We start from the raw sequence: 26,891 nt of genomic DNA, 5'->3' as shown, positions 1-26,891 counted from the left end.
AAGAATAGTCTGAATCGCCGTATTGTCGCTTATAGGAATAATAATAAAGGGCTTCATCTGAATGTCAAAGGCTCCGCGGGATGATTGACAGGAGGAGGGCGTGGCCAAGCGCGCGGGGCTTCCTGCCGGAGCGAACACGCGGTTCCCTTCCGCGAGCCGTCAGTGCAGGCCTTTAAACTACGCCCACACCCCGCGATCCGCGACTCACCCCGCTTTCAGCACACCCCGAACCCACGGGACGCGAGACGGACCGACGGAACCCGTCACACATCAGCGCCCGCGCTCCCGGAACACCAACCGACAGCCGCATCTCGCAGTACGGGTCATGACGCTGGAAGCGATCCGGTACCGGTCCGGGTCTCTGCAGATCCTCAACCAGCTGCTGCTGCCGCGGGAAACCGTGTACGACGAGATCCGCTCGGTGCGGGACGGATATGAGGCCATCAAGAGCATGAAGGTAACGCTACAGCAGCGGGCCCGAACGACGGCTCCTCAGCCCGGTTCCGTTCGCGTACGAGCGGCCGGTTGAGGATCCTTTGTGTCGGATTGGAGCTCGGGGTCGCGCTTTGTTCGTGCGGGTGCATGTGTGATCTGCATAACCTGCGCTTGATCTAAAGTGACTGGGAATATGTGTTTATGCTGGAGGAAATTGGCTAATTGAACTGTATGAATCAGTTTAACGTTATTTATACAATCCCAGTTGGTCTCAGGTCTACAGGAATGATGATGATGATCATCTAAAACTGGGATGAAGGATTGTGCGCATCAGGACGCGATCTTTATTTATTTATTTCTATTTATTTGAACAGTGCACGCCGCTGATTAACCAGCTAACAGTTACATTTAACGGCAGTTTAGGAATGTAAATATACAATGAAATCACGTGGGAACCCTACACTAACGTTAGAATTAAACATTTTCCTAGGAGAAAACCTAATGGGAACCATTCAATATCATTTGGGGAACATCCATTTGAAAATGTTCCTACAAGAAAATCAAATGGGAACCATAAACTCTTAGGAGGAGCGTTCATTTTAACAGAGATGCTACTAAAATAAAATTAAATAGGAGCTAGAGCTGATCTCGATAATTATTTTCCATAATAAATGGTAATATTATATTCTTTGATATCAGTTGTTAATGCTTCCAGATTTAAAAGAGTACCCCAATATTGACTGAAGCCACAAAAATCAGAGGGCCCTTAAATGGCATAACATATTTTTCGGCGGATAAATTTTCGGAGGCTGAAAATTCGGCACATCTCTAATATCAACACTTTGTTTTAGATTCTTGTTGTTGAACATTTCTGCTGTGTGATTGCTTCTTTAGATCAATATGAAGTGAAGTCGAGAGCTTATTGTTAGTAACATAGTTTTTTATCACGATACGATACAATATCGTTTATTGGGCCTAATGAGAACTATTCACTAACTTTATAGAGGAAATTTTTGCTTACAGTTTTTATTGTGCTAATTTTCAGTTTTATTGAACTTTTATTTGATATTTTGTGTGTCGCTGAGTGATGTTTTTGACTGTTCAACACGTTTATCGATTTTTAAATTGTTAAAGAAACAGTCCACTCAAAAATGAAAATGCAGCGCTCATTTACTAACCCTCCAGCCTTTAAGAATTCGAGTTAGTATTTATTTTCATGAACTATTATTGTTCAATTATGAGTATCACAATAAGTTAATATAATTTAATGCGTCCCAAAACCCCCCTTTTTTTGTTTGTTTGGTTTGTTTGATTTGTTTTTGTTCGATCTAATTTTGTATGCTTATTAATGTTAATTAGAAACAAACTCGATTCTGATGCATTTTTTATGTTAATTGTTGTTGATCTATGCATGAAGCGAGTAGGGCTGCACAATATATCATTTCAGCATCGATATTGAAATCTGTGCATAGTACATCAATAGTCGCAATAGTCACATCTCCAATAACAACACACTTTTAGATTCGCATTGTTGAATATTTCAGCTGTGTGATTGACTCTTTAGACCAATATAGACTAGAGTAAATGAAGTCCAGAGCTTATAAGTGTTGTTAACGTATTGCAATTGGATATAATATCGTTTATCGGCCCTAATGGAAACTATTCACTAACTTTATGGAGGAAAATTCTGCTGACAGCTTTTATTGCGCTAAGTTTTAATTTTATTGAACTTTTAATGTTTAAAAACTTTTAACTTTTGAGTGATGTTCAGCATTTGTATCAAATTTTAAATTGTTAAAGCAAAAATTAAAATGCAGCCTTAATTTACTAACCTGCAGCCTTCCAAGAATTTTATTTAGTATTGATTTGGGTGAACTATTATTGTTGAGTTATCCATATCGCAATGTTAATAATTAAAATAATTTAATACATCCCAAAACCCATGTGTTTTGTTTGTTTGTTTTGTTTTTGGTCGTTCAATCTAATTTTTGAATGCTTCTTAGAAACAAATTCGATTCTAATGCACTTTTTATATAAGACATTTTAAGGTCAGAATTATTAGCCCCTTAAAGCTATATATATTTTTCCGATAGTCTACAGAACAAACCATCATTATACAATAACTTGCCTAATTACCCTAACCTGCCTAGTTAACCTAATTAACCTAGTTAAGCCTTTAAATGTCACTTTAAGCTGTTTAGAAGTGTCTTGATAAATATCTAGTCAAATATTATTTACTGTCATCATGACAAAGATAAAATAAATCAGTGATTAGAAATGAGATATTAAAACTATTATGATTTGAAATGTGTTGGAAAAATCATCATTGAAAAAATTAATAGGGGCTAATAATTCTGACTTCATCTGTATATAGATATTAGTGAGTAGGGCTTCAAAATAAAATGTTTCAGCATCTGCAATTTAAATTAAGTTGACTTTGCACATTTACATATACAAAGCAATGCCCTGTTTATTTCACTTCATCTTTGCTTTGTTGTATTTATCTACGCTTGTAATTAGTTTATTACATGTTATGCATGATTTACTCCCCTACAGAATCATCTCAGTCTTTATTCCAAAATGACTACATTTGTGTAACACTTTAGGGACCAATTCTCACTATCAACTTAGTTGCTTATTAGCATGCATGTTATTAAGATAGCGGCTGCATATTAGAGAAAGCACATGTTCTCTATGATCTTATTCTACATCCTTAATACTAACAAAGTAACCTAACATACCTTAAGAACTATTAATAAGAAGCAAATAAGGAGTTTATTGAAGCAAAAGTTAAAACGTCTTGCTAAAGCCTCCTTTCCACTGCACGTGACAAACAACAAGCGACAGACCGGAAGTCATTGGAGAGTAGTCCAGGAGCTGCGTGAAGTTCCGATCATCTCCGTTTGCGGAAATTCGTATCCGTATTGAAATATTTGAACTCCTGCGACTAGACCGGATGAGACTGGCCAACCGGATGTCCTGTGTTTCAGTGTTGTCCAAGCAGGTCCGTGCGCGCGAGATGAGAAATAGAACTTTATTGGTTATTTTTGGAATAAAAAAAAAGTCTAAATAAATAAAAAAAAACATTTATTTTCATAAATGAGTATAAAAACATACTATTTCTTTATTTTGTCTCCACATTCCCTCCAAAATTTTTCTAGTATTTATTCATTCAGCCATGGTGGGCGCATGGAGAATAAACGCTCTTGCTTTTGCGCGCCTTTATTTCAGACACTACAAAAATCTGCTTCTCTTCCATGGTGCATGACAAAACTGAAAATTCTGTGTGTCTGCCACAAGGGGGGCGTATTTCGACATTTGTGTTCAAATGTCGTGTTCAGCGGAAAGGCAGCTTAAGAGCAAGAACTGAAACTTATAATAAAGTGTGGCCAAAATTTTTTTCCAAACATAACAAAGTATATCCAGCCTGATCTAACGAGAAAACGTAAGTATTTTAAGTTTTGTGGCAAGTTCAGCCGTACGTAATTGTACTATTTTAAAAAGGTGGCGTCGCACCCAACCCCACCCCTACACCCAACTGTCATTGGGTGATGAGCAAATCGAACAAAATTGTACGAATTAGCCATTAAATCAAAAAGTTACGAATTGCCGTGAGATTGTGTTGGTATATCGCAGAAAAACAAAATATCGCAATGTCAGATTTTTCCAATATCATGCAGCCCTATTAGTGATTATAAAACTTAGTAGTTACTTGTAATTATTTATTTAAAATGATGCGTGAGAATGTCATCTGGTTTAGTGCGTATCCCAAAGACTTTTGTAATATAACTTTTAGTTAACTTTAATTTTAATTAACTTTTATTTTTTTTTATTAACTTAATATTTTCATAGATTAATATCGTCATTATTATTTATCATAAGAAATACTAAAAAGTTTATGCAGTACAAATTAATAATATAGTAATATTTTTATTATTAATATTTTTAATATTACAATTTTTGTTTTTATTATAAATATTTCTAATATTATAATAATATGTCTTTTATTATTAATATTTTAATATTATAATAATATTTTTTTGTATTAATAGTTTAGTATTATAGTAATATTTCCTTTTATTGTTAATATTTCTAATATGATGGTAATATTTATTTTTGTATATATTTCTAATATTATAGTAATTATTATTATTATTATTAATAATAATAATAATATATTTAATATTATAGTAATTTTTTATTATTAATAATTCTGATATTATCGTAATGTTATTTTTTATTGTTAATATTTCTAATATTATAGTAATATTTCTTTATGTAATCCATTTTTGTAATTTAATTCAATAATAATAACGATGAAAATGATTGTAATTAGATGCTTTTTCTTAATTTCCCTGTGAATAAAACATTGTGAATGCAGTTTATTGCTCATAAAAGGTATTTATGCCTGGCACATTTCCTCAGTTCATCGGCCAGTAGCAAGCATGGCAAAATACTGGTTTATTATTAGTGCTCCATTCAATGTGATCAGCTCCTTATTGTTTGCCAACACATGTCGCGACCTCACAAAGGTGTTGCTCCGCTCCCTAAACCTTTAATTTTCTTTCTCAATTCATTGTAGTCTTGATTAATGCAGTGCATAATTAATGTGTTGGGGTGATGGTTTTCCGGCAGCCATGTCTGCGCCTCATTAATAGTCGTTACTGCAAATATCTGGCATGAATTATTGATCAATCTGAGATCCAGGGGCTTGGGCTTGTGCCAGGCACTGTCACTGTCATCAGAGCTTTACTAATGATGGGGAAATGACAGTCACACACAGCCATTTAAGTTACGAACACACACACACACACACACACACACACACGAGAGAGTCTCTGCTGTCCATTAATCTAAAGAAAAACATCTGAAGTCTCAATGAAAGATTTACATATCAATGTCTGATTGTTCCTCTCCGAAAGGTGATGTCATACTATCGTTTACACACCATGAGGTCATCTGTTTAAGAAGCTGATTAAATGACGATGATGTCATCATTCTATGGAAGGTGATCGGGAGAAAATGACTGAATGAAAGAAACACAGGGAATTTGATCACACTTTGGCTGTAGATTTTTTTTCACATGTACAGACTTTAATGGAAAAATTACTATAAAGAGGTTTTTTTAAATTTTACTGGCAATTTTACGGAATGAGAAGTTGTAATATTAACAGTTAACTGCGTAAATTTTACCGTGCGTGAGCAATGCAAATTTGAATATTACAGGTAAAGCCATTCTTTTGATTTTACTGCAATTTACTGGTAACATACTGGTAATTTACTGGTAACATACTGGTAATTTACTGGTAACATATTGGTAATTTGCTGGTAACATGCTGGTAATTTACTGGTAACATACTATTAATTTACTGGTAATTCTGGAGCTTCTGCAGCTGTTCTATGAGCTAACGATCCGCTGAGGAATTGATTGATCCTCTCGTTTTTAAAACCCTCCACTGTCCATGCATCTGTGTTTGCACTCGGTGAACAACGATGAAGAGTAATGAACACAATGGCCAATCAGCTGTGTTTTAGAACATGCTCAACGGTGCACAAATGTTGGCTAGAAATAGACGTTATTTAAATTTCCGCATGGATTGGTACTAAACTCCATACTTTTGAAAACTCTAATTTGAGATTATATTTGCATATGCTAGTATGCTGGGAAACTCGCATACAAATAGCAGTTTCTGATAATTAAACATGATTATCAGTTGCTGTTATAGAAGATGAAGTGTTTATTCTGCAAAAACAACCAGCTGGGTGTACTTTATCCTGCTTATTAAATGGATGCTTGCCACTGATAAACACAATATATTATTTCAGTATGATCACTTCGATCATACTGCGACAGGTTTTGTGGAAAACGATATACAACGTGCCAGTATACCACTTGATATAGTCCTCACTGCTACTCAAATCCAAAGAATCATCCAAATTGGCTCATAGTAGAGCTGCACGATTCTGGCTAAAATGAGATTTTTTTTTTTTTTTTTTTTTTTGCTTAAAATAAAGATCACGATTTTCTTACGATTCTGTATATGTAAAATAAAGTTATGGTAAAAACAAACAAATGGCACAACATCGATAATAATATTATGTGTAGGTCTACCGGTTTTTATAAATAATTCTTTTCTAATACATTTCAAATGCTTGCCGTAATCATAATGCGATATGATCATTTAAATGAAGTGCACACTTTTGGTTTCATTTTGACTGCTAAGCGCTTGTTCATACTTCGCGCGCGGCTCCCAAACGATCACTCTGTGCCACGAACTGAATATTATTTACAACTGTATTACCTGTTACTCGCAACATATGCAGGTTCTGTTCACTAAAGTAGACGCGCGCGCGTCTATCATTAAGTAGAGCGCCCGCACCCTCTCTGTAAGAACAGCTCACGGTCAACAGCTCACGTCATGTGTGATTTCCCGGCTGCCAAAACATCATTATATGAAGACAAAAATGACATTTTTAGGTGAATTATGCCTCACAAATACATTGTGACTCATTCAACATCATTTGGAGGTGTCAGTGTCACTGAGCAACGTGTGTGAAACAATGAAAAGACTCGTGCAGCCGCCTTTTCTTCTCTCCTGAACTTGAAAATTTGATTGACAGAATCGTAGAAATGGTGGATTACGATCGTCTAGGGCGTCGAATTGAGATCTCGATCTTTTAACGATTAATTGTGCAGCTCTAGCTAATAGGTGGCGCTACAGTGCTAAAAACAAACAAATTTGAGTATTTTGGCCCACATTCCTACACAGTTTCTGTTTTCACAGAGTCACTCAGATTTTCTGTACAACGCACTGTTTTTCCGCTACATCCAGCTTTGTCCGAAAACTACTTTTGCAGACTAGTCCTAGTTTTTCATGTTTTTTGTTCCAAAATATTTTAAATCTTTCTTAATTTGAAATATATTGTGTTCAATGGTGGAAAAAGTTGTTGTTTTTGTACTCCGACATTTAAAAAGAGCATATTTGAGAGCAGTAATCACAATTACCGTAAAACCGTGATATTTTTATCCAAGGTTATCATACCGTCACAATCTTACACCGGCCCGTGCCTAATCTGAAGACAACAAACTCCTGCAGTGCCTATTAATGAAAGCACAAATCACAGTGTTTACACAAAGTCAGATGATGCAGAGCTGAGTATGCTGGATCTGACAGTAATATTGCGAGACTGGTGTGAATAACAGTTTTCATTAAGCATTCACTATTGATTCACGTGTACTAAATATTTATGCATTTTGAACCTAAATCAGAGCAAAAAGAAGCACAAAGTCTATTAAACACACATGTAAACACACAGTTGACCATTCAAACTCTGAGGCCGCATCTTAAAAACAAAGCAATGAAAGTGTTTAAATAAGCATTACTGTCAGCTAATCACACCAGTCTGTGTTTACCGCTGAGTCCACAGATGATGGTCAAAACAGTCCATTACTTCGAAGTTAGGCTGTTTTTTTGGATGTGAAGTTCTTGATAACATTGTAAGCGGAGTTTTGAGGACAGCACAAAATATAAAGAGACAGCTCATAACCCTTTAATGAGACAAACATGGATGAAATACGGCAAAAGTGATACTGATTGTACTTCTGCTGAAGAGTTGGAGAGAGATGATTCATCCACAGCTCATCACAGATGACTAATCACTCCAGGACAAATTACAGTAAATATGATGTCATCGTTTATTTAGAATTCAAATTCTAACAACAACTGACACTTATGACATCATTTGGAATGTGGTAGAACTGAAGACTGAAGAAAACACAAGACGTGTCACTCGTATAGTTTTGAATGGGGAAAAGTGCAACAGTCAATATGATGAATGAAGCCACGCCTACTAGTACAGCAGCCAATCATTGATCTCTATAGACTGAGGATTCTCTGGGGAAGGGGCTCAGATCAGACGTGTGTTTTCTGCAGTTGTTATTAACTGGAATCTCAGCGAATTCTTGCTTCACAGGCAGGAGAAGTATATCCACATAAAGCTTGACATCTCTACTTTTGAATGAAGCAACTACACTTCTTGAACCAAATGAACTAAAACAAATCTGTGGTTTTCTGTATGAAACGAACACGAAGTACAGTCCATCCCGTCAAAAGCACATCACATGACAGCAACTACTCGAAAGGTCTACAGACTTGTAAACAAGAGTCGCTGTCATCAGTCAACAAGACCAAGTTTACTTAGAATTACTTCAGAAGACCAGTGCAAACAGATGAGACATAAATGAGGTTAATGTCATGATCTTGTTCGCTTCAAGTGTGCATGCGCATTAGATAGGGCAATCTGAAAATATGTTTAACTTTATTGATGAATCCAAATATTACATTTAATTGTAAGCTTTTCAAACAGAATTTGATGTTTCCCCATTCAAACACAATGCCCGAGAGGTGTTTTAAAAATGGCCGTCGAGTGAAATTACCTGCCTTAAAGGGACACTGGTATAAGATGGAAGCCAAACATGGTCAAAACTTGTAAAATTTGATTGGACCACAAACACATAGCTTAACTGTAGTAAGACTGCTAATTTGTGTGTGATCATACTGCGACAAGTTTTGTGGAAAGCAATATACGACGTGCCAGTATACCACTTGATATAGTCCTCACTGCTACTCAGATCCAAAGACTCGTTCAAAATCGGCCCATAGGTGGCGCTACAGTGCTAAAAACAAACAAATTTGAGTATTTTGGCCCAAATTCGTACAGTTTCTTAGAGACTCAAAAACTTTACATATTTGGAATCCTCGGGTCAGCCTGAACAAAAGTGGAGTCACTCAGATTTTCTCTACGACGCACTGTTTTTACGCTACATCAAGCATTGTTTGGAACTGTGGTCATCAAACTTGTTCCTGGAGGGCCGGTGTCCTGCAGATTTTTGCTCCAACCCTAATCAAACACACCTGAACAAGCTAATCAAGGTCTTACTAGGTATACTTGAATCATCCAGGCAGGTGTGTTGAGGCAAGTTGGAGCTAAACCCTGCAGGGACACCGGCCCTCCAGGACAGAGATTGGTGACCCCTGGTTTGGAACCTACTTTTGCAGACTAGTCCTAGTTTTATATGTTTTTTGTTCCAAAATATTTAAAATCTTTCTTAATACTACCATCTGACAAATTTTAAAGCCTCTAGGTCAATGGTGTCCAAACTCAGTCCTGGAGGGCTGGTGTCCTGGAGAGTTTAGCTCCAACCCTAATCAAACACCTGAAGCAGCTAATCAAGCTCTGACTAGATATACTAGTGCAGTGGTTCTCAAACTTTTTTCATCAAGTACCACCTCAGAAAAAAATTGTCTCTCCAAGTACCACCAAAATGAGCAGTATTGAAATACAGTAGCGTAGTAGGCCCAGTAAAGCAGCTACAACTCTGCACAGTTAAAAAAACATGGCTGATTACCTCAGAAATATAGGCTATGTCATATATGGGATATAATATACCCAATTTTTGATAAATTTTGAAATATATGTAGCATGTACATGACATATTTCATTCCTCTGCGTACCACTAGAAGGAAGCCTGCGTACCACTAGTGGTACACGTACCACAGTTTGAGAACCACTGTACTAGAATCTTCCTGGCAGGTGTGTTGAAGCAAGTTGGATCTAAACTATGCAGGACACCGGCCTTCTAGGACCGAGTTTGGACACCCTTGCTCTAGGTCGTACGGTTTGGCCTGGGCAATAGCAATTTTAGCAGAAGTACAATAATAATAAATCCTATCAAAAACAATCAGGTTTCAGCATGTCTCGCTCAAACCCCTAAAAAAACAACAACAACAACTGTACATATACCATAGGAACGGTATAACAGAAAATTCTGGCGGTTTTAAAACCTTGACTTTTCCAATCCGCGGTAAACCTTGAAACCGGTTATCATCCCATGCCTACTTCAGATCATCACATGGTTTCTGCATGGACTTGTGTTTGTCTTTCTCGTTGTTATTTTTTTTAAAATCTTCTGCTGTGTAATCAGTGGGCGAAGCTAAACAGACAATTATGTAGATGTGCGGGCAGGGCTTAGCCAATTATACATAATAAAGTCTTATTACAAAATTTGTGCATCTAAAACTTCACATTTGTAATCCTTTTAGGCACTGACATTATCTTCAGCAGGTCAAAACTCTAATGGCAGACGGCTGCTTCTCACTCAGGGCTGTTTATGCTAATAAGGAGGAGATGATCACTAGCGGGCGGGGCTTTCCCTCTCTGATGACACCACAGGGTTCAACGCTAAGGATTTTTCCTACTGCCATTTTGCCCTGCCAAAATGTTCACTAGCCCCACCAAAAAATAAGGTTAATAGCTATTTCTTAGCCAGGTTTTAAATAATGTGTGAAAATAATGTCTGTGAATCTAGATTTTAAATATGGAAAAAATGTTAATAAATGTATAATGAGCTAAATTCGAAGTGTTATGTAAACAAAAGTGACAATTTGTATTTTACTGCAAAACAAAAGCTGGCTGACTTGCCAAACTGACGGCAAACTGCAAAACATCACTTCATTTTTTCGTCGTGTTGTACCCACATAAATGTTTGCAACCAAGATGTTAGAAACAGATGTTTTTTTTAGCCTTATAATTTGATGTTGCCGTCACGTTGCCATCTCTAAAAATAACGTGCTCACAACATCCAATCAGATAAGAGGGGCCGAAAAGCAACATGGTGTTTCATAGAGAAGGAGCGTTTAAAGGCTTAAAAGCACAAACGGTTTCTCGATTCTAAGACTTTATTTGCACGCAATTGACAAATAGTTGCAGGCAAATGAAACTTTGTTTACAAGGCAGCAATGGCCCAATCGGGCCAGTAACAATCCTGTCTACTGTCCAGAGCGTCTCTTACGCTGGCCCCGGGCCATCGGGCAGTCCTTGTTGTTGAGCCCTGCACCAACAAAGGCAGAATGTCAGTCAAAGTGTTTCTGTTTTTATCAAGTCTGATTATTACAAATACAATTAATTGATGTTTACCATTAGAGGCTGGGTATATTCACACACTGCTGACACACAACCGTGTTTAAACCCCTTATAAAAGTGACTTTGGCATAATAGGTACCCTTTAAATCTCAAATCACTTCATAAATATTCCATTCAAGTATAAACTCTTTAGTTGCCCTAAAATGGAGATGAGACGCTGACCTGTGTGTGTAATGCTCCTCATAAAGAGTGTTAACGGTGTCAGCTATGTCAAGCCTTGAGATATATAAAGGTGCTATATAAATAAATCTTCTTCATCTTCTTAACAAGTGCGTTTGTGTTTGTTGTTCAGGTGCGTGGCGCTCCTGCCATCGCCATCGTGGGCTGTCTGAGTCTGGCGGTGGAGCTGCGGGCAGGCGCCGGCGCTGAAGACCTGGTCTCCTTCGTCAGGGACTCTCTGTGCCACCTGACCTCCGCACGACCCACCGCCGTCAATATGGGCAGAGCCGCGCGAGAACTTATGGAGTTTACTGAGAACGAGAGCATGGAGAAGAACACAGAGCAGCTCAGAGACAGGTGACACACACAAACACACACACACACACACACACACACACACACACACACACACACACACATACATACATACATACACACTGATTACTGAGACATTAAAACAGATGGAAAGTGTTATTTTACTTGTGTCTGTGAAAAATCTATTCAATATTTACTTTTTCAGTGCACTTTTTTTTTCTCCCTGTGGTGTTTTTGACTTGGATGTATTTTAATGAGGAGCTGACCATATAAATTGTCAAAAACTGCATTTTTTTTCAGAATGTTATGAAGAGATGGTGATCTTAGCTTAAATCAACCAAATGTAAAAATAGAATTATTGTTAATAATAGTAATGCTTTTTAAAATATATATTTCAAGTTCACATAAGTAAATATATTAATTGTTATTATAGTTAATAATATTATTATTATTAAATATTGTAAATTATTTAAATGCCATTTTAGTGCATTAAATAGTTAAGCAGACTTTAGACAATAAGGAGAAAAGAAAACAAAGCTGTCTGAAAAGGAAAATGCAAATATTCACAGAGCATCAAAAGTCATATTAAATTGTTCACTTGCAATAATTTGTGTTTTTGCAATAAAAAATATTTGTAATTATTTAAATATTTGTAATTTTTTAAAGCGTTTTAAATAATTTACATGTTGTTCTACTTCAGTATCAATATCAGTTTAAAGCAGTGGGGATCACGATTGATTTAAAAGTTAGCACTACTTTTAAGAAAGCACAACTAATATGCCCAAAATCAAATTAATAATTAAAATGCAACACAAAAATAAATATGAAATCAAAATTATTTCCTTAATATATTAAAACAGAAAGTAGATTTTTTTTAAATGACATTTTTCACAATAGAAATGATATTAATACATTTATTTTTGCCTCAACATTAAAAATGCTGTCCTGAAGAACATGTAATTGTTAAAGACCTTTGATACTTGTTATTTTATGTTTGTAAATTTGTATAAAATTTATTTTAAGGGACTAATTGTGTTATTGCAATTATTTTCTATAAAACAAATAATTAACAAAAAAAAAAAAAATGAACAATTCTCTTTTGGCTCCGCCCCTGCTGCAGCGTGATTGGCTGGATCGAGGAAATGTTAGAGCGAGATGTGAACGACAACAAGAAAATCGGCAACTACGGCGCGCAGCACATCCTGTCTGGTGTCCCGCGAGACTCGGTCACCATCCTCACACACTGCAACACCGGCAGCCTCGCCACCGCCGGATACGGCACAGCGCTCGGTCAGTCGCATGCTTATTTCCTTCTTTAAAAAAAGCCAAACCCTAAAACTGCAGACTTGCACTTCAATGTGTGACAGCTTTCTTTTTGTAAGGGGAAATCTATGAATATGCTGTATGTGTATTTGTTTTTGACTCATCTAAAGTATAAAAATGCCATGATATGTTTGTAGATATTTAAGAAACATCCCAAGTTAACGTTCTTGTTTATCTGATAAGCAATGCTGATGTCAGTTTTTCGGTTTTGAGAATTCCATGTCAGAATGTCTGTCTTTGTTTTGGTCTCTACAACCAGCCCACTGCCAGTTTAGCCAATTATATTTCAGCACCTCAGGTTGCCTTGTTGATAAACACAGCGTATTTCATTCCAGTATTGAAGACTGCTTCAATATATGCAGACGCAGCCGAAAATGCGAATTCTGGAGGACAGTTTTTTTTACATTTATTATGTATATGTGATACACACACAAAAATAGAGACATAACAATTGTGTTACATAGATATTTAGATTTATATATAGTTTGTATCATGTACACATAATTTATATTTAAATATAAAAAAAATTATATATGCATGCATGCGTGTGTATGTAAGCATAATTAATATACACAGTACACAAACTAAAATTGTCAAAACAAACGTTGTATATTAACAATTGTACACATTTTTTGTTGGTAACTATAAAATACTATTTTATTGTAATAAAGTTGTAATAAATAATGTAAATAAAAACATTACTTCTGCTGCCAACTTTATTAAAATCGAAATAAATCGAAACTAAAACTAAAATAAAATTCATATAATATGAATACATTTTTTAGATATTTTTCCAGAAAATAATAAATTAACAATATTACTAGGATAAATACAAATAAAAAAAACCTTTCGAAATTAATAAAATAGTTTATTTTGGATGCAATTAATCACGATTAATTAATAATACAAGAATTACATAGAAACATAACCACACAACATAAAACGTAAACATCAGCTGAGCATCTTGCAAAGTAAAGCTCGTGATCTGTTGGTGTCGTCAATCTGGCAACCTGCGTGTACGTCAATTCATCGTCCGATGGGGGAGGGGCTAAACAGTGGCTGCATCCGAAAAAGCCTACTACTCAGTAGGTACTGCATTTAAATTTAAACATACTACTCGGCCGTTAAAAAAGTACGTTCTATACAGTATGAATGTGAAAAGTATGAATGGAATTCGGACGTACTACATCCGCCATTTTGTCATGGTCACATGATCTACCTGCGTCAGTTGCGTTGCTTCACTTCCATTCATGAAGTCCTTCGCGGGGCATTATGGGATAGCTCAGCGTGCATGGGATGCGCTCTCCAGAATCTCTCCGGAAGTAGTAAGTCATCCGGGTACTTCTCGCCTGCTGATTTTAGCGTACTATATAGTATGGTAGTATGCGATTTCGGACGCAGTGAGTGTTTTTAATTTGGACTGCAATACCTAGTTCCACCACAGCGTTTCAATGTGCTTTCATGTAGACAAAATGTGTTTATAATCTCTAAAAATAGTTTTGATGCTAATCTCCCTACAGGAGTGGTGCGGTCGCTGCACATGCTGGGCCGGTTGAAGCGTTTGTACTGCACAGAGACAAGGCCCTACAACCAGGGGGCCCGACTGACGGCGTACGAGGCCGTGGCTGAGGGCTTTCCAGCAACACTCATCACAGACAGCATGGCGGCGCTAGCTATGAGGGAGAAGAGCATCACAGGTGACAGACGCTCAAGTCATGTTTAAATTACATTTAAATATATGCGACATAAAGCCACGCCCACTAGAGGAAAAAACAATACAACCGTCTCTATTAACTTCTTCTATTGCAGGAAGCTGCTTTTGTTGTCATTTCTGATTTATAAAAAACACAACAATTACAAAAACACTACAATTTCATTAGATTACCAAAACAAACTTAAATTTTACTTCACTTGCACGGAGTAATTAAACACCTTGAAAATAACACTGTGAGCTAAAAAAATAGACATAGCAAATTTCGATTTTTAAGCAGACTTTAAACACAAACAAACAATCATATAGAAGCTTTTAGATAGTGTTGTGTTTATTGTTAGTAGTCAAAAATGACAAGTACATCCCCTTAATAGAAAGTCAATGAAGAGTGAGGGATTGTTTCCCCCTTGTAGGCGTGGTTTAAGTTTGCTCCGTTTTTATACCATAAAGATATCTGTCAGATGCTAATGCTAATGTGCTAACGCTCACAGCTGTCGTCGTTGGAGCGGACAGAGTCGTTGCAAACGGCGACACGGCGAATAAAGTGGGCACGTATCAGCTGGCCATTGCTGCTAAGCATCATGGGATACCGTTTTACGTGGCAGCGCCAAGCACGTCCTGTGATTTGAGTCTGGAGAGCGGACGAGACATCGTGATCGAGGAGCGTCCCGCGGAGGAGCTGACTAGTATCAACGGAGTCCCTGTAGCTGCACCGGGTGAGTGTGTGTTACGCAAAATAAAGCAACAAAACTTAATTAATGATGAAAAATTTTTAAAATTTTTGGTAACTAAAATATTCTTTCATTGTAATGAAGTTGTAATAAATAATGTATATAAAAACCGCCCACAATTATTTCTACAACTAACTTTATTCAGATCTAATTCAGTAATTAAATTCAATAATTAAATGTACCAATGATAAAGAAAATCGAAATATAATATGAATAATATAATATAATATGAATTAAAACAAAAACTTTTAAAGATTTTAAAAAATATATATATAAATAAATAAATAAATATATATATATATATATATATATATATATATATATATATATATATAGTTTTTTTATTTATATATATTTATAATAAATTAACAAAATCAACAGGATAAATTCACATAAAAACTTTTCAAAAGTTAATAAAATATACATATAATCATAATAATATATAATAATATAATGCATAAGCATGTGTATATATGAAAAATACTAAATACACACAGATGGAAAGTTTTTTCCAGTTAATATATTATGATTAATGAATATTTATTTGAGGTTGTATGTATTGCAGTAGTTAATTGTTTAATTTTTATCTTTAAACAGAATTTTTGACTTTTTTTGTGCTCAAAGCTAATTTTCTGAGATATAAAGGGGTTTAAAAGCCATAAATATTATATATTGTGTGTATGTGTGTGTGTGTTCCTGGTATTCATCACATGGGGACCAAATATCTCAAAATATAGCAATAAATATACAGTATATATCAGTAAAATCTGACCTGGTGGGGATATTTTATTTGATCCCCATGAGGAAAATGGCTCATGAATCATCTAGAATGAAGTATTTTGCGAATGTAAAATGCTGATTATTTCCTATGAGGCTTGGTTTAGGGGTTGATGGAGAGAATATATACCGTCTTTACAGCAGAAACATCATTACAGCTATGGGACAAGCCCATAAAGATAGCTGTATAAATGTGTGTGTGTGTGTGTGTGTGTGTGTGTGTGTGTGTGTGTGTGTGTGTGTGTGTGTGTGTGCGTGCGTGCGTGCGTGCGTGCGTGCGTGCGTGCGTGCGTGCGTGCGTGCGTGCGTGCGTGCGTGCGTGCGTGTGTGCGTGCGCGTGTGCGTGCGTGCGTGCGCGTGTGTGTGCGTGTGTGTGTGTGTGTGTGTGTGTGTGTGTGTGTGTGTAAGCGCAGGGTTTAAGTGAGATTTGAAACAGAGCGGAGCTGCTTTTAATTAAACGGTTGTGATATGAGCGGGAGTGAGGGATGATCCTGTACGTGTGAAAACAGAAGACAGTCGAGTCAGAAGAGTCCGATTAATTAAAGCGGCAGCGTTTAATATCTGCCGGCGTCTCAGGGGAGAAAGAGAGACAGATTACTGGCCAGCTTTCATCAGCTCTGTCTGACACACACACACACACATACACATACACACAGAGATCAAGACCAGTTCAACCAGTTTATCACAGTCAGTTCCATCATTATCTGACAGAGTTTCAGTGTTTATTTGAGCTCAACTTCTGTGTCTTTAGTATTGTGCTACTAGAGATCAGAGGTCAGACCTCTAAATACAGTCTAGTCTAGTGTACTGGAATCAATAAACACAAGTCATGAAGGAAAACAAAATTTGAAAGTAAAAATAAAACAATATAAATTATGCCTTTATAAAAACACGAACCTATATAGGGATCATTTATAGGGAGTTTTAGGCTCCTCCCATAGCCTTATAGGCTCCTATATAGGCTATAGGTTATAGGCTCCTCCCATGCTTGATTCGGATTGGGTGATGAGCATTCTATAGGCCCGTGCACACAGAGTCATTTTTTGCTCGCGTTTTCCGTCGACGTTTAACGCCTTGTTACTAAATAAAGGCGTCAATGTGATTGTGCAAACCAACACGCAAAACGGCAGGCGCAAAAGCGTCAATTTAAAAAAAACACCTCATGCTTGTTTTTTTGTTTTGATGCGACGCGTCAAAAGTTACAGTAAACAGCACTTGGAGGCGCTCAAGTCCAAAACTTTCAATGCAAGCGCACATTGAAGAAGATGCCCAGAGGCGATATGAATGTGGGCTGCGTCCGAAACCGCATACTTTCTTACTATATAGTACGCTAAAATCAGTATGCGAGCCGAGTAGTATGTCCGAATTCATAGAATTCGAAAATCAGTATGCGAGAAGTACCCGGATTACTTACTACTTCCGGCAAGATTCTGAAGTGTGCATCCCATGCACGCTACGCTATCCCATAATGCTCCGTGAGAGAATTCTTGAATGGAAGTGAGGCGACGCAACTGACGCAGGTATGTCACGTGACCATGACAAAATGGCGGATGTAGTACGTCCGAATTCCATTCATACTTTTCACATTCATACTGTATAGAATGTACTTTTCTAACGGCCGAGTATTAAATTCAAATGCAGTACCTACTGAGTAGTAGGCGGTTTCGGACGCAGCCGTGGAGCTTCCTCTCCTCTTCTTCTTCTGTGTTATAAGCGGGTGTCAGAAGCTTAAAGTTGTGCAGCGCCATCTAACGCCAAAAGAGTGGCTTTGCATACTCTTCTGCTTGACGCCAGTGAAAATTGCTTGGGTTTAAATACTGAAAAACTTCTCGTAAAACGCTGATGACAAACGCAAACGAAAAGCGTCCCGGTGTGTAGGAGCCTTAAGGTGTGCAGTTATTTCCAGATAAACGCTCAGCTGAAGTAGTAAAGCGTGTCCACAGCTTTCCCCATTAAATTATTATTTTTATTGCAGTAAATAGTGTGTCCACAAGGTGGCAGCTGTGTCTCGGGGGTGTCGATTCATAATGTAGTTGACTGTTCTAGCAGACTGTTGTTGCTAGAAGGGACACAGCTGCGGCCGGAAGTTAACAAGAATTGTTAATATTTATTTATTTTTATTTTATATATTTTTATTTATTTATTTATTTATTTATTTATCTATTTATTTATTTATCTATTTATTTATTTATTTTTAACTACCCATGTTCTGCAGGTTGCAATGTCCTGAATTCAAGCCTAAGCCAATTGTAATAGATTGTTTTTGGTTTAATTTGGAATTTCCCCAACCAGCACAGAGCCTGGGGCGACCAGAGTGAGTGCTTCGACTTGGGCCCCCCCCTGTTCCGTTAACGAAAATTATTTACTTTGTTTATTAAATTACCCATTAATTTACTGCATTAACATCTACGCAACCCTCACAGTAATTTATATATATATATATATATATATATATATATATATATATATATATATATATATATATATATATATATATATATATATATATATATTTATATATATATATATATCGGCCAGCCCTAGTGGCAAATATCTGTGTATTAAGCAGAATATTACACACTTGCCATTGACACACTCTCCTTGTTCTCTGATGATAAACTCTCTTTTCTGGTTCTCCATGTTTGTGCGTCAGGGATTGACGTGTGGAACCCGGCGTTCGACGTCACTCCTCATCAGCTGATCACAGGCGGCATCATCACGGAGCTCGGGGTGTTTCTGCCGTCTGAACTGCAGGCTGCTCTGACCGGGAGACTCACGGCTCTGTGAGGCCCACAGCGCCCCCGCAGGCCCGGAGGAGCCACTGCAGCCGCTCCACCACTCGCCTCCGTCTCGATTTCACCTCACCGCGGTGGAAGTTGCACCTTTAATTACACACACAAGCGTCGCACGAGGTGTTTAACAAGGTATACGCACGTTCCATTCGGTTCAACACTTACAAAGTCGAGTGTAAAAACACCAAGTGACACACAACCCAGGGATGCTTGTAAACACACACACACACACAAACACACACTCTTTCTCCTTCTCTCTGTGTGTACAGCTCATGTCACATCATCTCATGTCTTTCGTCTTCATCGTTGTGAAAACTTCACGCCATCTGTTGCTTTTGTTTTCCACTCGTTTCTTCCCCTCTTTCTGGCTCAGCTCCAGCTTTTATTGACAGGAAGTGTATCACGGAGATGATGAAGCGCGGAGCCGTCGAGAACATTCAGAGGATTTCAAAATAAAAGTTGATTATTACGGGTGAACTGATGTGCTTTAAGGGGAAATCTCACTAAGACAAACCCGTTGAGAAGATATCGGGTCAAATCTCACCCCAAAATCAAATAAAAATAAAAACTAAGCTCATTTTAGGACTTTTTTTGGCAAAACGTGACTTGATATTCTCATTACTGTGATACAAAAGCATTTAAGCTAAGCACTTGTACTAGGGATGTGCAAACTCAGTGTCCTGCATAGTTAAGCTCCAACTTCCTTTAACACACCTCCCTGGAAGTTTCTAGTATACGCTTATTTCACACGGCCGCCATTTTAAAGTTCGTATCTAATTGCTAACATTTAGGCTTTGCTATTACAACAATAAATTTGGATAATATAAAAACAATAAATTAGAAATGAGACATTTTAAATTATTGTAAAAAAATACTGTTTTTAATCAAATAAATGCAGCCTTAAACCGTACGTAATTGTTCTACATTATTCTACTGTGTTACTTTAATGATATTTTGCATTGCAGTAGTGAGAGTTTTCAAACATCATATATAGTGGCTTATGTGTTTTTATTTGATTTTGAGGTGACATTTAAATGAGACTTTCCCTGACAGGTATGATAGTTTCTTAGTTACAATGATAATAGATATGTGAAATCTAAGCCCATTTGAAATGAGGGCTGCGTTTTAATGTATATATTGTACGATTTATGAATCTGAGCGCCAGTCCTTTTACAGGCAGTGCCAACTGAATAAACTATCAAATGTTACAGAATTAAAATGTTATATTAACATTTAGAGAGAATTGAAACCTGCAACCGAGCAAAAAAAATGACAGAGTATTAGCAGACAGTTTATGTTTTTAAGTTTCTCAAGTAAATACAGTGTTGGTCAATCATTTCGACCAGGTCGATCAATTTTAAATGTTAAAGTGTTTTAAACTTCAAGGTTTATCTCGAGCTCTGCTGACAGAAACTGAAAAATTAATTCGAAATTATTTTGCTGGAGACAAAATGTTGAATGCTTCATTCTGATTGGCTGCTGAGCATTCAAAGGTGCATTCTTAAGCATTCCAAGACTGTTAAATGCTTAATTCTGATTGGCTGCTGAGCATTAGAAGGTGTGTTCTAAAGCATTCCAAAACTGTTAAATGCTTAATTCTGATTGGCTGCCGAGCATTCGAAGGTGCATTCTAATGTTGTGTTCACACCAGAAGCGGTACGTGCAGATAAATCGCGCTATTCGTTCGTAAATATACGCGTGAACATTTTGAGTTCTCTTGCTTCATTTGCTCGTCAAATCCGCTTCATTTGCTCATCAAATTCACTTCACAACAGATGCAGATTCGCGTGATGGGCAGGGCTTCTGTCTGACCGGTAACTAGCTTTGTTGCTAAATGGCTAACATGGATTTTATTGAGAGAATAGTTGTGTTTATGTGCTTTATGAAGGCTGAAAAACAGTGTTGATTCGTTCGGAGTCCGCTAGACGATTGGATTTGGAGTCCACTAGATTCTTTCAGAGATGCACTCAGCTCTGTGAGCTCCTAAACTCCTCCAGAAACTATACCTGGATGATGGAAGCTTTTAGCGGTGCTTCCGACTGAGCCGAGCCCAGTTTGATCAACTGTTGTCAGTGTCGTTAGGAGTATTTTCCCCTGGGACACCAACAGCAGGCGCTACAACATAAACACGCCACCACATAAGGAAGCTTCTGATTGGTTGCAAATTGGTGCGAATGTCCGCTGTAGTTCAGAAGCGCCATGCGCATCAATCGCACAAAATTCTCAACTTGCACCGAGTCTTTTGCGCAAATTTCGTCATTTGCACCACCTCATTCACACGTATCACGCCGCATGATGTCTATTTGCGCCTTTGCATTGACTTAACATGTAAATCACTCGCGCTTGATGCTTCTTCCGCATCTGGTGTGAACGCAGCATGAAGCATTCTGAGACTGATAAATGCTTAATTCTAATTTGCTGCTGTGCAATCGAAGGTGTGCCGTTATTTTCAGATAAGCACACAGCTAAAGTAGTTCCAGCAGGTTTTGAGCGGTTCCATATCACTACGCTAAATGATTTCAGTTGTTTCACAGCTACAACACTCAAAAATCATATCAAAACACAACAAAGAGCTGTTGGAAGAAACTAGTCCTACACACAGGAGTGGTTTAAGGATTAAAAACCTGACAAATGTCTGAAATGCAACATCTGAACAGTTTATATAGGTGCGTGAACTAGAGTATAAGCAAAATAATTGAGTCCAGTCCGTTGAATTATTAGAAAATAATTCACGCCATGACCGCATCACCATCTTACGAGTGCATTATTTTTTGATATTTCAATGGAGTAAGAAACTAGTCCTTACTCAAAAAGCAATTTGATGAAAAAAACCTGACAAATTACTTTAAATTTAACATCTTACAGCGTTTCTAGTCATAGTATAAGAAAAATAATTGACTCCGGTCAGTTGAATTATTAGAAAATAATGCGCACCCATGATGTAAAGTCACGACCGCATCACCACCTCGGATGTGCATCATTTTTTTAAACGTTATTTCAACTGAATAAGAAACTAACATGAGGTTTTCTAAATATAAGTGCAATTTGATGAGGAAAAACCTGACAATAGTCTTGAAATGTAACACCTGAACAGCATTTCTAGTTGTGGTAATCGTAGTATAAGCCGAATAATTTCCTCCGCTGTTTAATTGAAAATAACGGAGACCCAAATGTAACGGCCATCTCAGCGGCCTGTTTTTCCGTAAGTAGTCAACGTAATGTCGCAGATGCTCGAGTTTTCTTTTAAATCTGTCTTTCGGTAGATGTTTTTTGATCAAGGTGAATGGAAATGGTGCTATGGAGCTAGATGTTAGACAATACCTCAGAAGAGATCCCAAACTCCTCTAGTACTTCCACTTCCACGCTGTTTTCCATCGTAGTTTCTGTGTCGTATTAATTCACACACGATCGCAATTTGAGCCTGGGTGTGCGTTCAGCCAGTGTATGTCTGGGCTTGTGCTCCGTGTTACCGAATGTAATGAGGAGGCCTGAAATCCTCACTGCCTTACGAGACCAGCAAAAACACCCCGCCCACTGATGTCCGATTGGCTGAATGAAACGGAGCCACGCCCACTTGTCAGAAAGCAGCGCGCCACCAACGGCTCTCAGCATCCCGAACATATTAATAACAAATCAATCACAATCATTTTCACTCAATGATCATCACTATTAAAGGGGTAGTTCACTCAGAAGTATTAAATCAATTATTTACTCACCCATGTTTCAAATCTTTATGATCTTTTGTTGAACACAAAAGAAGATATTTTGAAGAAAGATGTAAACCATTGACTGTTTTTCCTACTACGGAAGTCAATGGATGTTTCAGCTTTATTCAGAATATCTTCTTGGGTGTTCAACAGGACAAAGAAACTCGTACATGTTTATAACCAATTGAAAGAGAGTAAATAATGCATATATTTTAATCTCTGACAGAACTCTGCCTTTAATTAATGAATAAAAAAACACACATGGAAATGAATGCACATTTATTTTTACAATTTCATCTGTTTTGATTAAATAAAATAATGTAGCATCAAACACCTAGAGCAGCTGTAAATGTATACGATTGTTTCTTATGTTAAAACACAGCATCATATACAGCTCAGATTTGTTTTGCCAAATTTCTTATTATTTGTATTATTTTAAGGACCAGAACTATGAATAGGGAATATGGAAAGAGTCATTATTAAGGCAAATGTAGCATCATTCGAGGTCATTCATGCGTGTGGGTTTGTAATATTCTGAAGATACAACGTTAGTTTTTTCACTTCTTCATGTTGATTATTTGTTTTATGTATATCTATACACTGTATATCCATGAATTGTGATTCTTGGTGATGAAACTGTTGTTTAAAAGCTTTCATTGAGAGGCCCTCTATAGACGCGACACGCCACTCGACAGCCAAAACCAATGCTAGATCAGATCTGCAAATTAGCCAAAGTATTTAGAGACCAATGCTGCGTCCCAATTAGCATACTGTCCATCCTAAATAGTATTCGAAAATAGAATACGTATGTCCCAAACTAGAGTATGTCGAAAATATGCCAAAGGTATTCCAAGTGGTCTACTATTTCCAATAGAAATTCGAAATGTAGAACCAACAAAGCCAAGCTGGAAATCTTTAACTGAAAAGGTATAATGGCTAATGCTAACGCCAGTATGTGAGAAAGGAGACCAGAGGCCATTTTGTTTTAATGGAAGTCAATGTAGGAGAGGCGTCACTACACAGAATAAACAGCTTTTGTTAGTAAACTATTTGTCATTTAATCAATCGGAAGCCTGTTCGCTAATCTTCTACATTTTTTTAACTAAACAACATGTTCATGGTGAATCAAATGTATATTTTACTGTTGTAAAAATGTTATTTTTTAAGAAAAGGCAGGGTAGGGAAAACAGCGTTAGCTATATCTATAAACAGTGAATGCTGACCAATGGGCCGTAATAAGTGGGGGAAAAGGGTGACAGAGTGCATAGGGCCCTGTCAATATAGGGGCCCCACGACAGGTAACGGGGAGGCCATGAGATACATTTAACGTCACTATCATACCCCCACACAGCCCTCCAACACACTACCCCCCCTCCCTTTTCACTAACGTCACTGTCATATCCCCAGTTCTTCACTTTAGAGATTGCTAATGTCACTGTCATACCCCGTTTTTCATTTAGGAGATCGCTAACCTAACTATCATACCACCTGTTCTTCATTTAGGAGATCGCTAACCTAACTATCATACCTCCCCGTTCTTCACTTTGAAGATCGCTAACCTAACTATCATACCACCCGTTCTTCATTTAGGAGATCGCTAACCTAACTATCATACCTCCCCGTTCTTCACTTTGGAGATCGCTAAAGTAACTATCATACCTCCCCGTTCTTCACTTTGAAGATCGCTAACCTAACTATCATACCACCCGTTCTTCATTTAGGAGATCGCTAACCTAACTATCATACCTCCCCGTTCTTCACTTTGGAGATCGCTAACATAACTATCATACCTCCCGTTCTTTACTTTGGAGATCGCTAACGTAACTGTTATACCTCCCGTTCTTTACTTTGGAGATCGCTAACGTAACTGTTATACCTCCCGTTCTTTACTTTGGAGATCGCTAACGTAACTGTTATACCTCCCGTTCTTTACTTTGGAGATCGCTAACGTAACTATCATACCTCCCGTTCTTTACTTTGGAGATCGCTAACGTAACTATCATACCTCCCGTTCTTTACTTTGGAGATCACTAACGTCACTGTCATACCCCCCGTTCTTCATTTAAGAGATCGCTAACGTAACTATTATACCTCCCATTCTTTACTTTGGAGATCGCTAACGTAACTATCATGACTCCCATTCTTTACTTTGGAGATCACTAACGTTACTATCATACCTCCTGTTCTTTACTTTGGAGATCGCTAACGTAACTATTATACCTCCCATTCTTTACTTTGGAGATCGCTAACGTAACTATCATACCTCCCATTCTTTACTTTGGAGATCGCTAACGTAACTATCATACCTCTTGTTCTTTACTTTGGAGATTGCTAACGTCACTGTCATACCCCCCGTTCTTTATTTTAGAGATCGCTAACGTAACTATCATAACTCCCCGTTCTTCACTAATGTCACTATCAAACCCCCCATTCTTCACTTTAGAGATTGCCAACGTAACATTTCTTTATGTAAGACTCGTAAATGGCAGATTAACCTGCTTCTGCTGAATCTCCTTTACTGTAGGTAATTAGATGTGGAAGAAATGTGGATGATGTGTGGAGATGATTGACAGGGGACGTAACTAAGCTCTTCACAAAAAAGTACTTTGTTTTAGGACGTAGTAGCCTATAAGAATGCGAATTGGGATGCAGCACAAATTTGAAGTCTCTTGCTTTAAATCAAGCTCAGACATTTATTCTAACTCAAAAGCATAATGCGCATCAGAGAGAGCCAGTAGATAGTAACGTTTTCGTCATCTCCACCTAACAATCTGAACACAGGACGGCTAGTTGCATGCGTAGCTTCAAGCTAATAAAAGAGCTCATGAGTTTTCCACGTGAGCTGAGAGGGTTTTCTCCTGAACTCTGGTGCCAAAAAAAAAAAACACAACGCGACTCTCTCTGTGTGTGTGTGTGTCAGTTTGGTGGTCAAAGTCCGTCTCAGAGGACCTCTACGTGTTTCTGTTCGTTCTCGTGCTTATTTGATAAATCACAGCTGGGTTTGATTTTTGTATTCTGTGGAAGTAGTTGGAGAAAAACAAAAACTATTAGACTGGATGTTTTTTATACATATGAATATAATATACAGCATACATAAATTAAGAGATGTCTGTTTCACATCAGTACAATAAACAGAGAGAACCAATACTGCTGTGTCTGTGTGATTGTTATCATTATCGTTCAGTAATGGATCTAATATTAGGGATGTTTTAAAATGTTTTTTTTACATGTCAAATGTTCAGTCCTAAAAGATTATATCAAAAAAAAATCTGCTTTCCAATGTTTGGTAGATACTTTTTTTTTTAGATCACCGCAGCGATGGAATCCTGCAGCCTAAGAGCGGTTACTCACTGAAGTTAAGCAGGGCTGAGCCTTGTCAGTGCCTGGATGGGAGATGGAGACCACATGGGAAAATTAGGTTGCTGTAGGTAGTGGTGTTAGTGAGGCCAGCAGGGGGCGCTCAAACTGATTGTAAAGCGCTTTGGGTGGATGGCCATACACAATAATTGTGCTATATAAATACATACTGTCAGGGAAGCTACTTATGTTGTATTGCGTTTTTTTTTTTTTTTAAATCTTTATATATATATATATATATTTATATTTATATTTATATATATATATATATATATATATATATATATATATATATATATATATATATATATATATATATATATATATAATTTTTTTTTCTTTTTTTTTGCAGACAGACAAACCCATCATGAAACAATAATCTGTGCAAAATGTAAAATAAAGCATGAAACAAGAGAAAATGGCGACATACAACACATTTATATATATATATATATATATATATATATATATATATATATATATATATATATATATATATATATATATATATATATATATATATATAAAACAAGACCAGAAAAGATGTGCTAAGGTACCCTCAGCAGCTTTACACTTGTCACATGTGGGGGAAACCGAGGGA

General features: G+C 37.1%; 1 protein-coding gene across 1 annotated transcript; it reads left to right on the top strand.

The window, feature by feature from the left end:
* Positions 1-168: 168 nt before the first annotated feature.
* mri1 (methylthioribose-1-phosphate isomerase 1) lies at positions 169-24,672 on the top strand. Its single transcript, NM_001111238.2, has 6 exons — positions 169-457; positions 11,711-11,934; positions 13,013-13,182; positions 14,736-14,912; positions 15,418-15,642; positions 19,088-24,672. The coding sequence occupies exons 1-6, from the start codon at positions 326-328 to the stop codon at positions 19,219-19,221; spliced, it is 1,062 nt and encodes a 353-aa protein (NP_001104708.1). The 5' UTR covers positions 169-325; the 3' UTR covers positions 19,222-24,672.
* The last annotated feature ends 2,219 nt before the right edge of the window (positions 24,673-26,891 follow it).

This window comes from Danio rerio, chromosome 1 (assembly GCF_049306965.1).
Source record: "Danio rerio strain Tuebingen ecotype United States chromosome 1, GRCz12tu, whole genome shotgun sequence".
NCBI classification, from domain to species: Eukaryota; Metazoa; Chordata; class Actinopteri; order Cypriniformes; family Danionidae; genus Danio; species Danio rerio.
Note: the sequence above shows the minus strand (reverse complement) of the source record. Positions and strands in the feature narration are given on the sequence as shown.

Bases quoted from the DNA above. Each gene is read 5' to 3' on its own strand.
- mri1 (NM_001111238.2), top strand. From the start codon at position 326: ATGACGCTGGAAGCGATCCGGTACCGGTCCGGGTCTCTGCAGATCCTC. The intron at 458-11,710 runs GTAACGCTACAG...TTTGTTGTTCAG, and splicing joins AGGCCATCAAGAGCATGAAG to GTGCGTGGCGCTCCTGCCAT. The intron at 13,183-14,735 runs GTCAGTCGCATG...ATCTCCCTACAG, and splicing joins CGGATACGGCACAGCGCTCG to GAGTGGTGCGGTCGCTGCAC.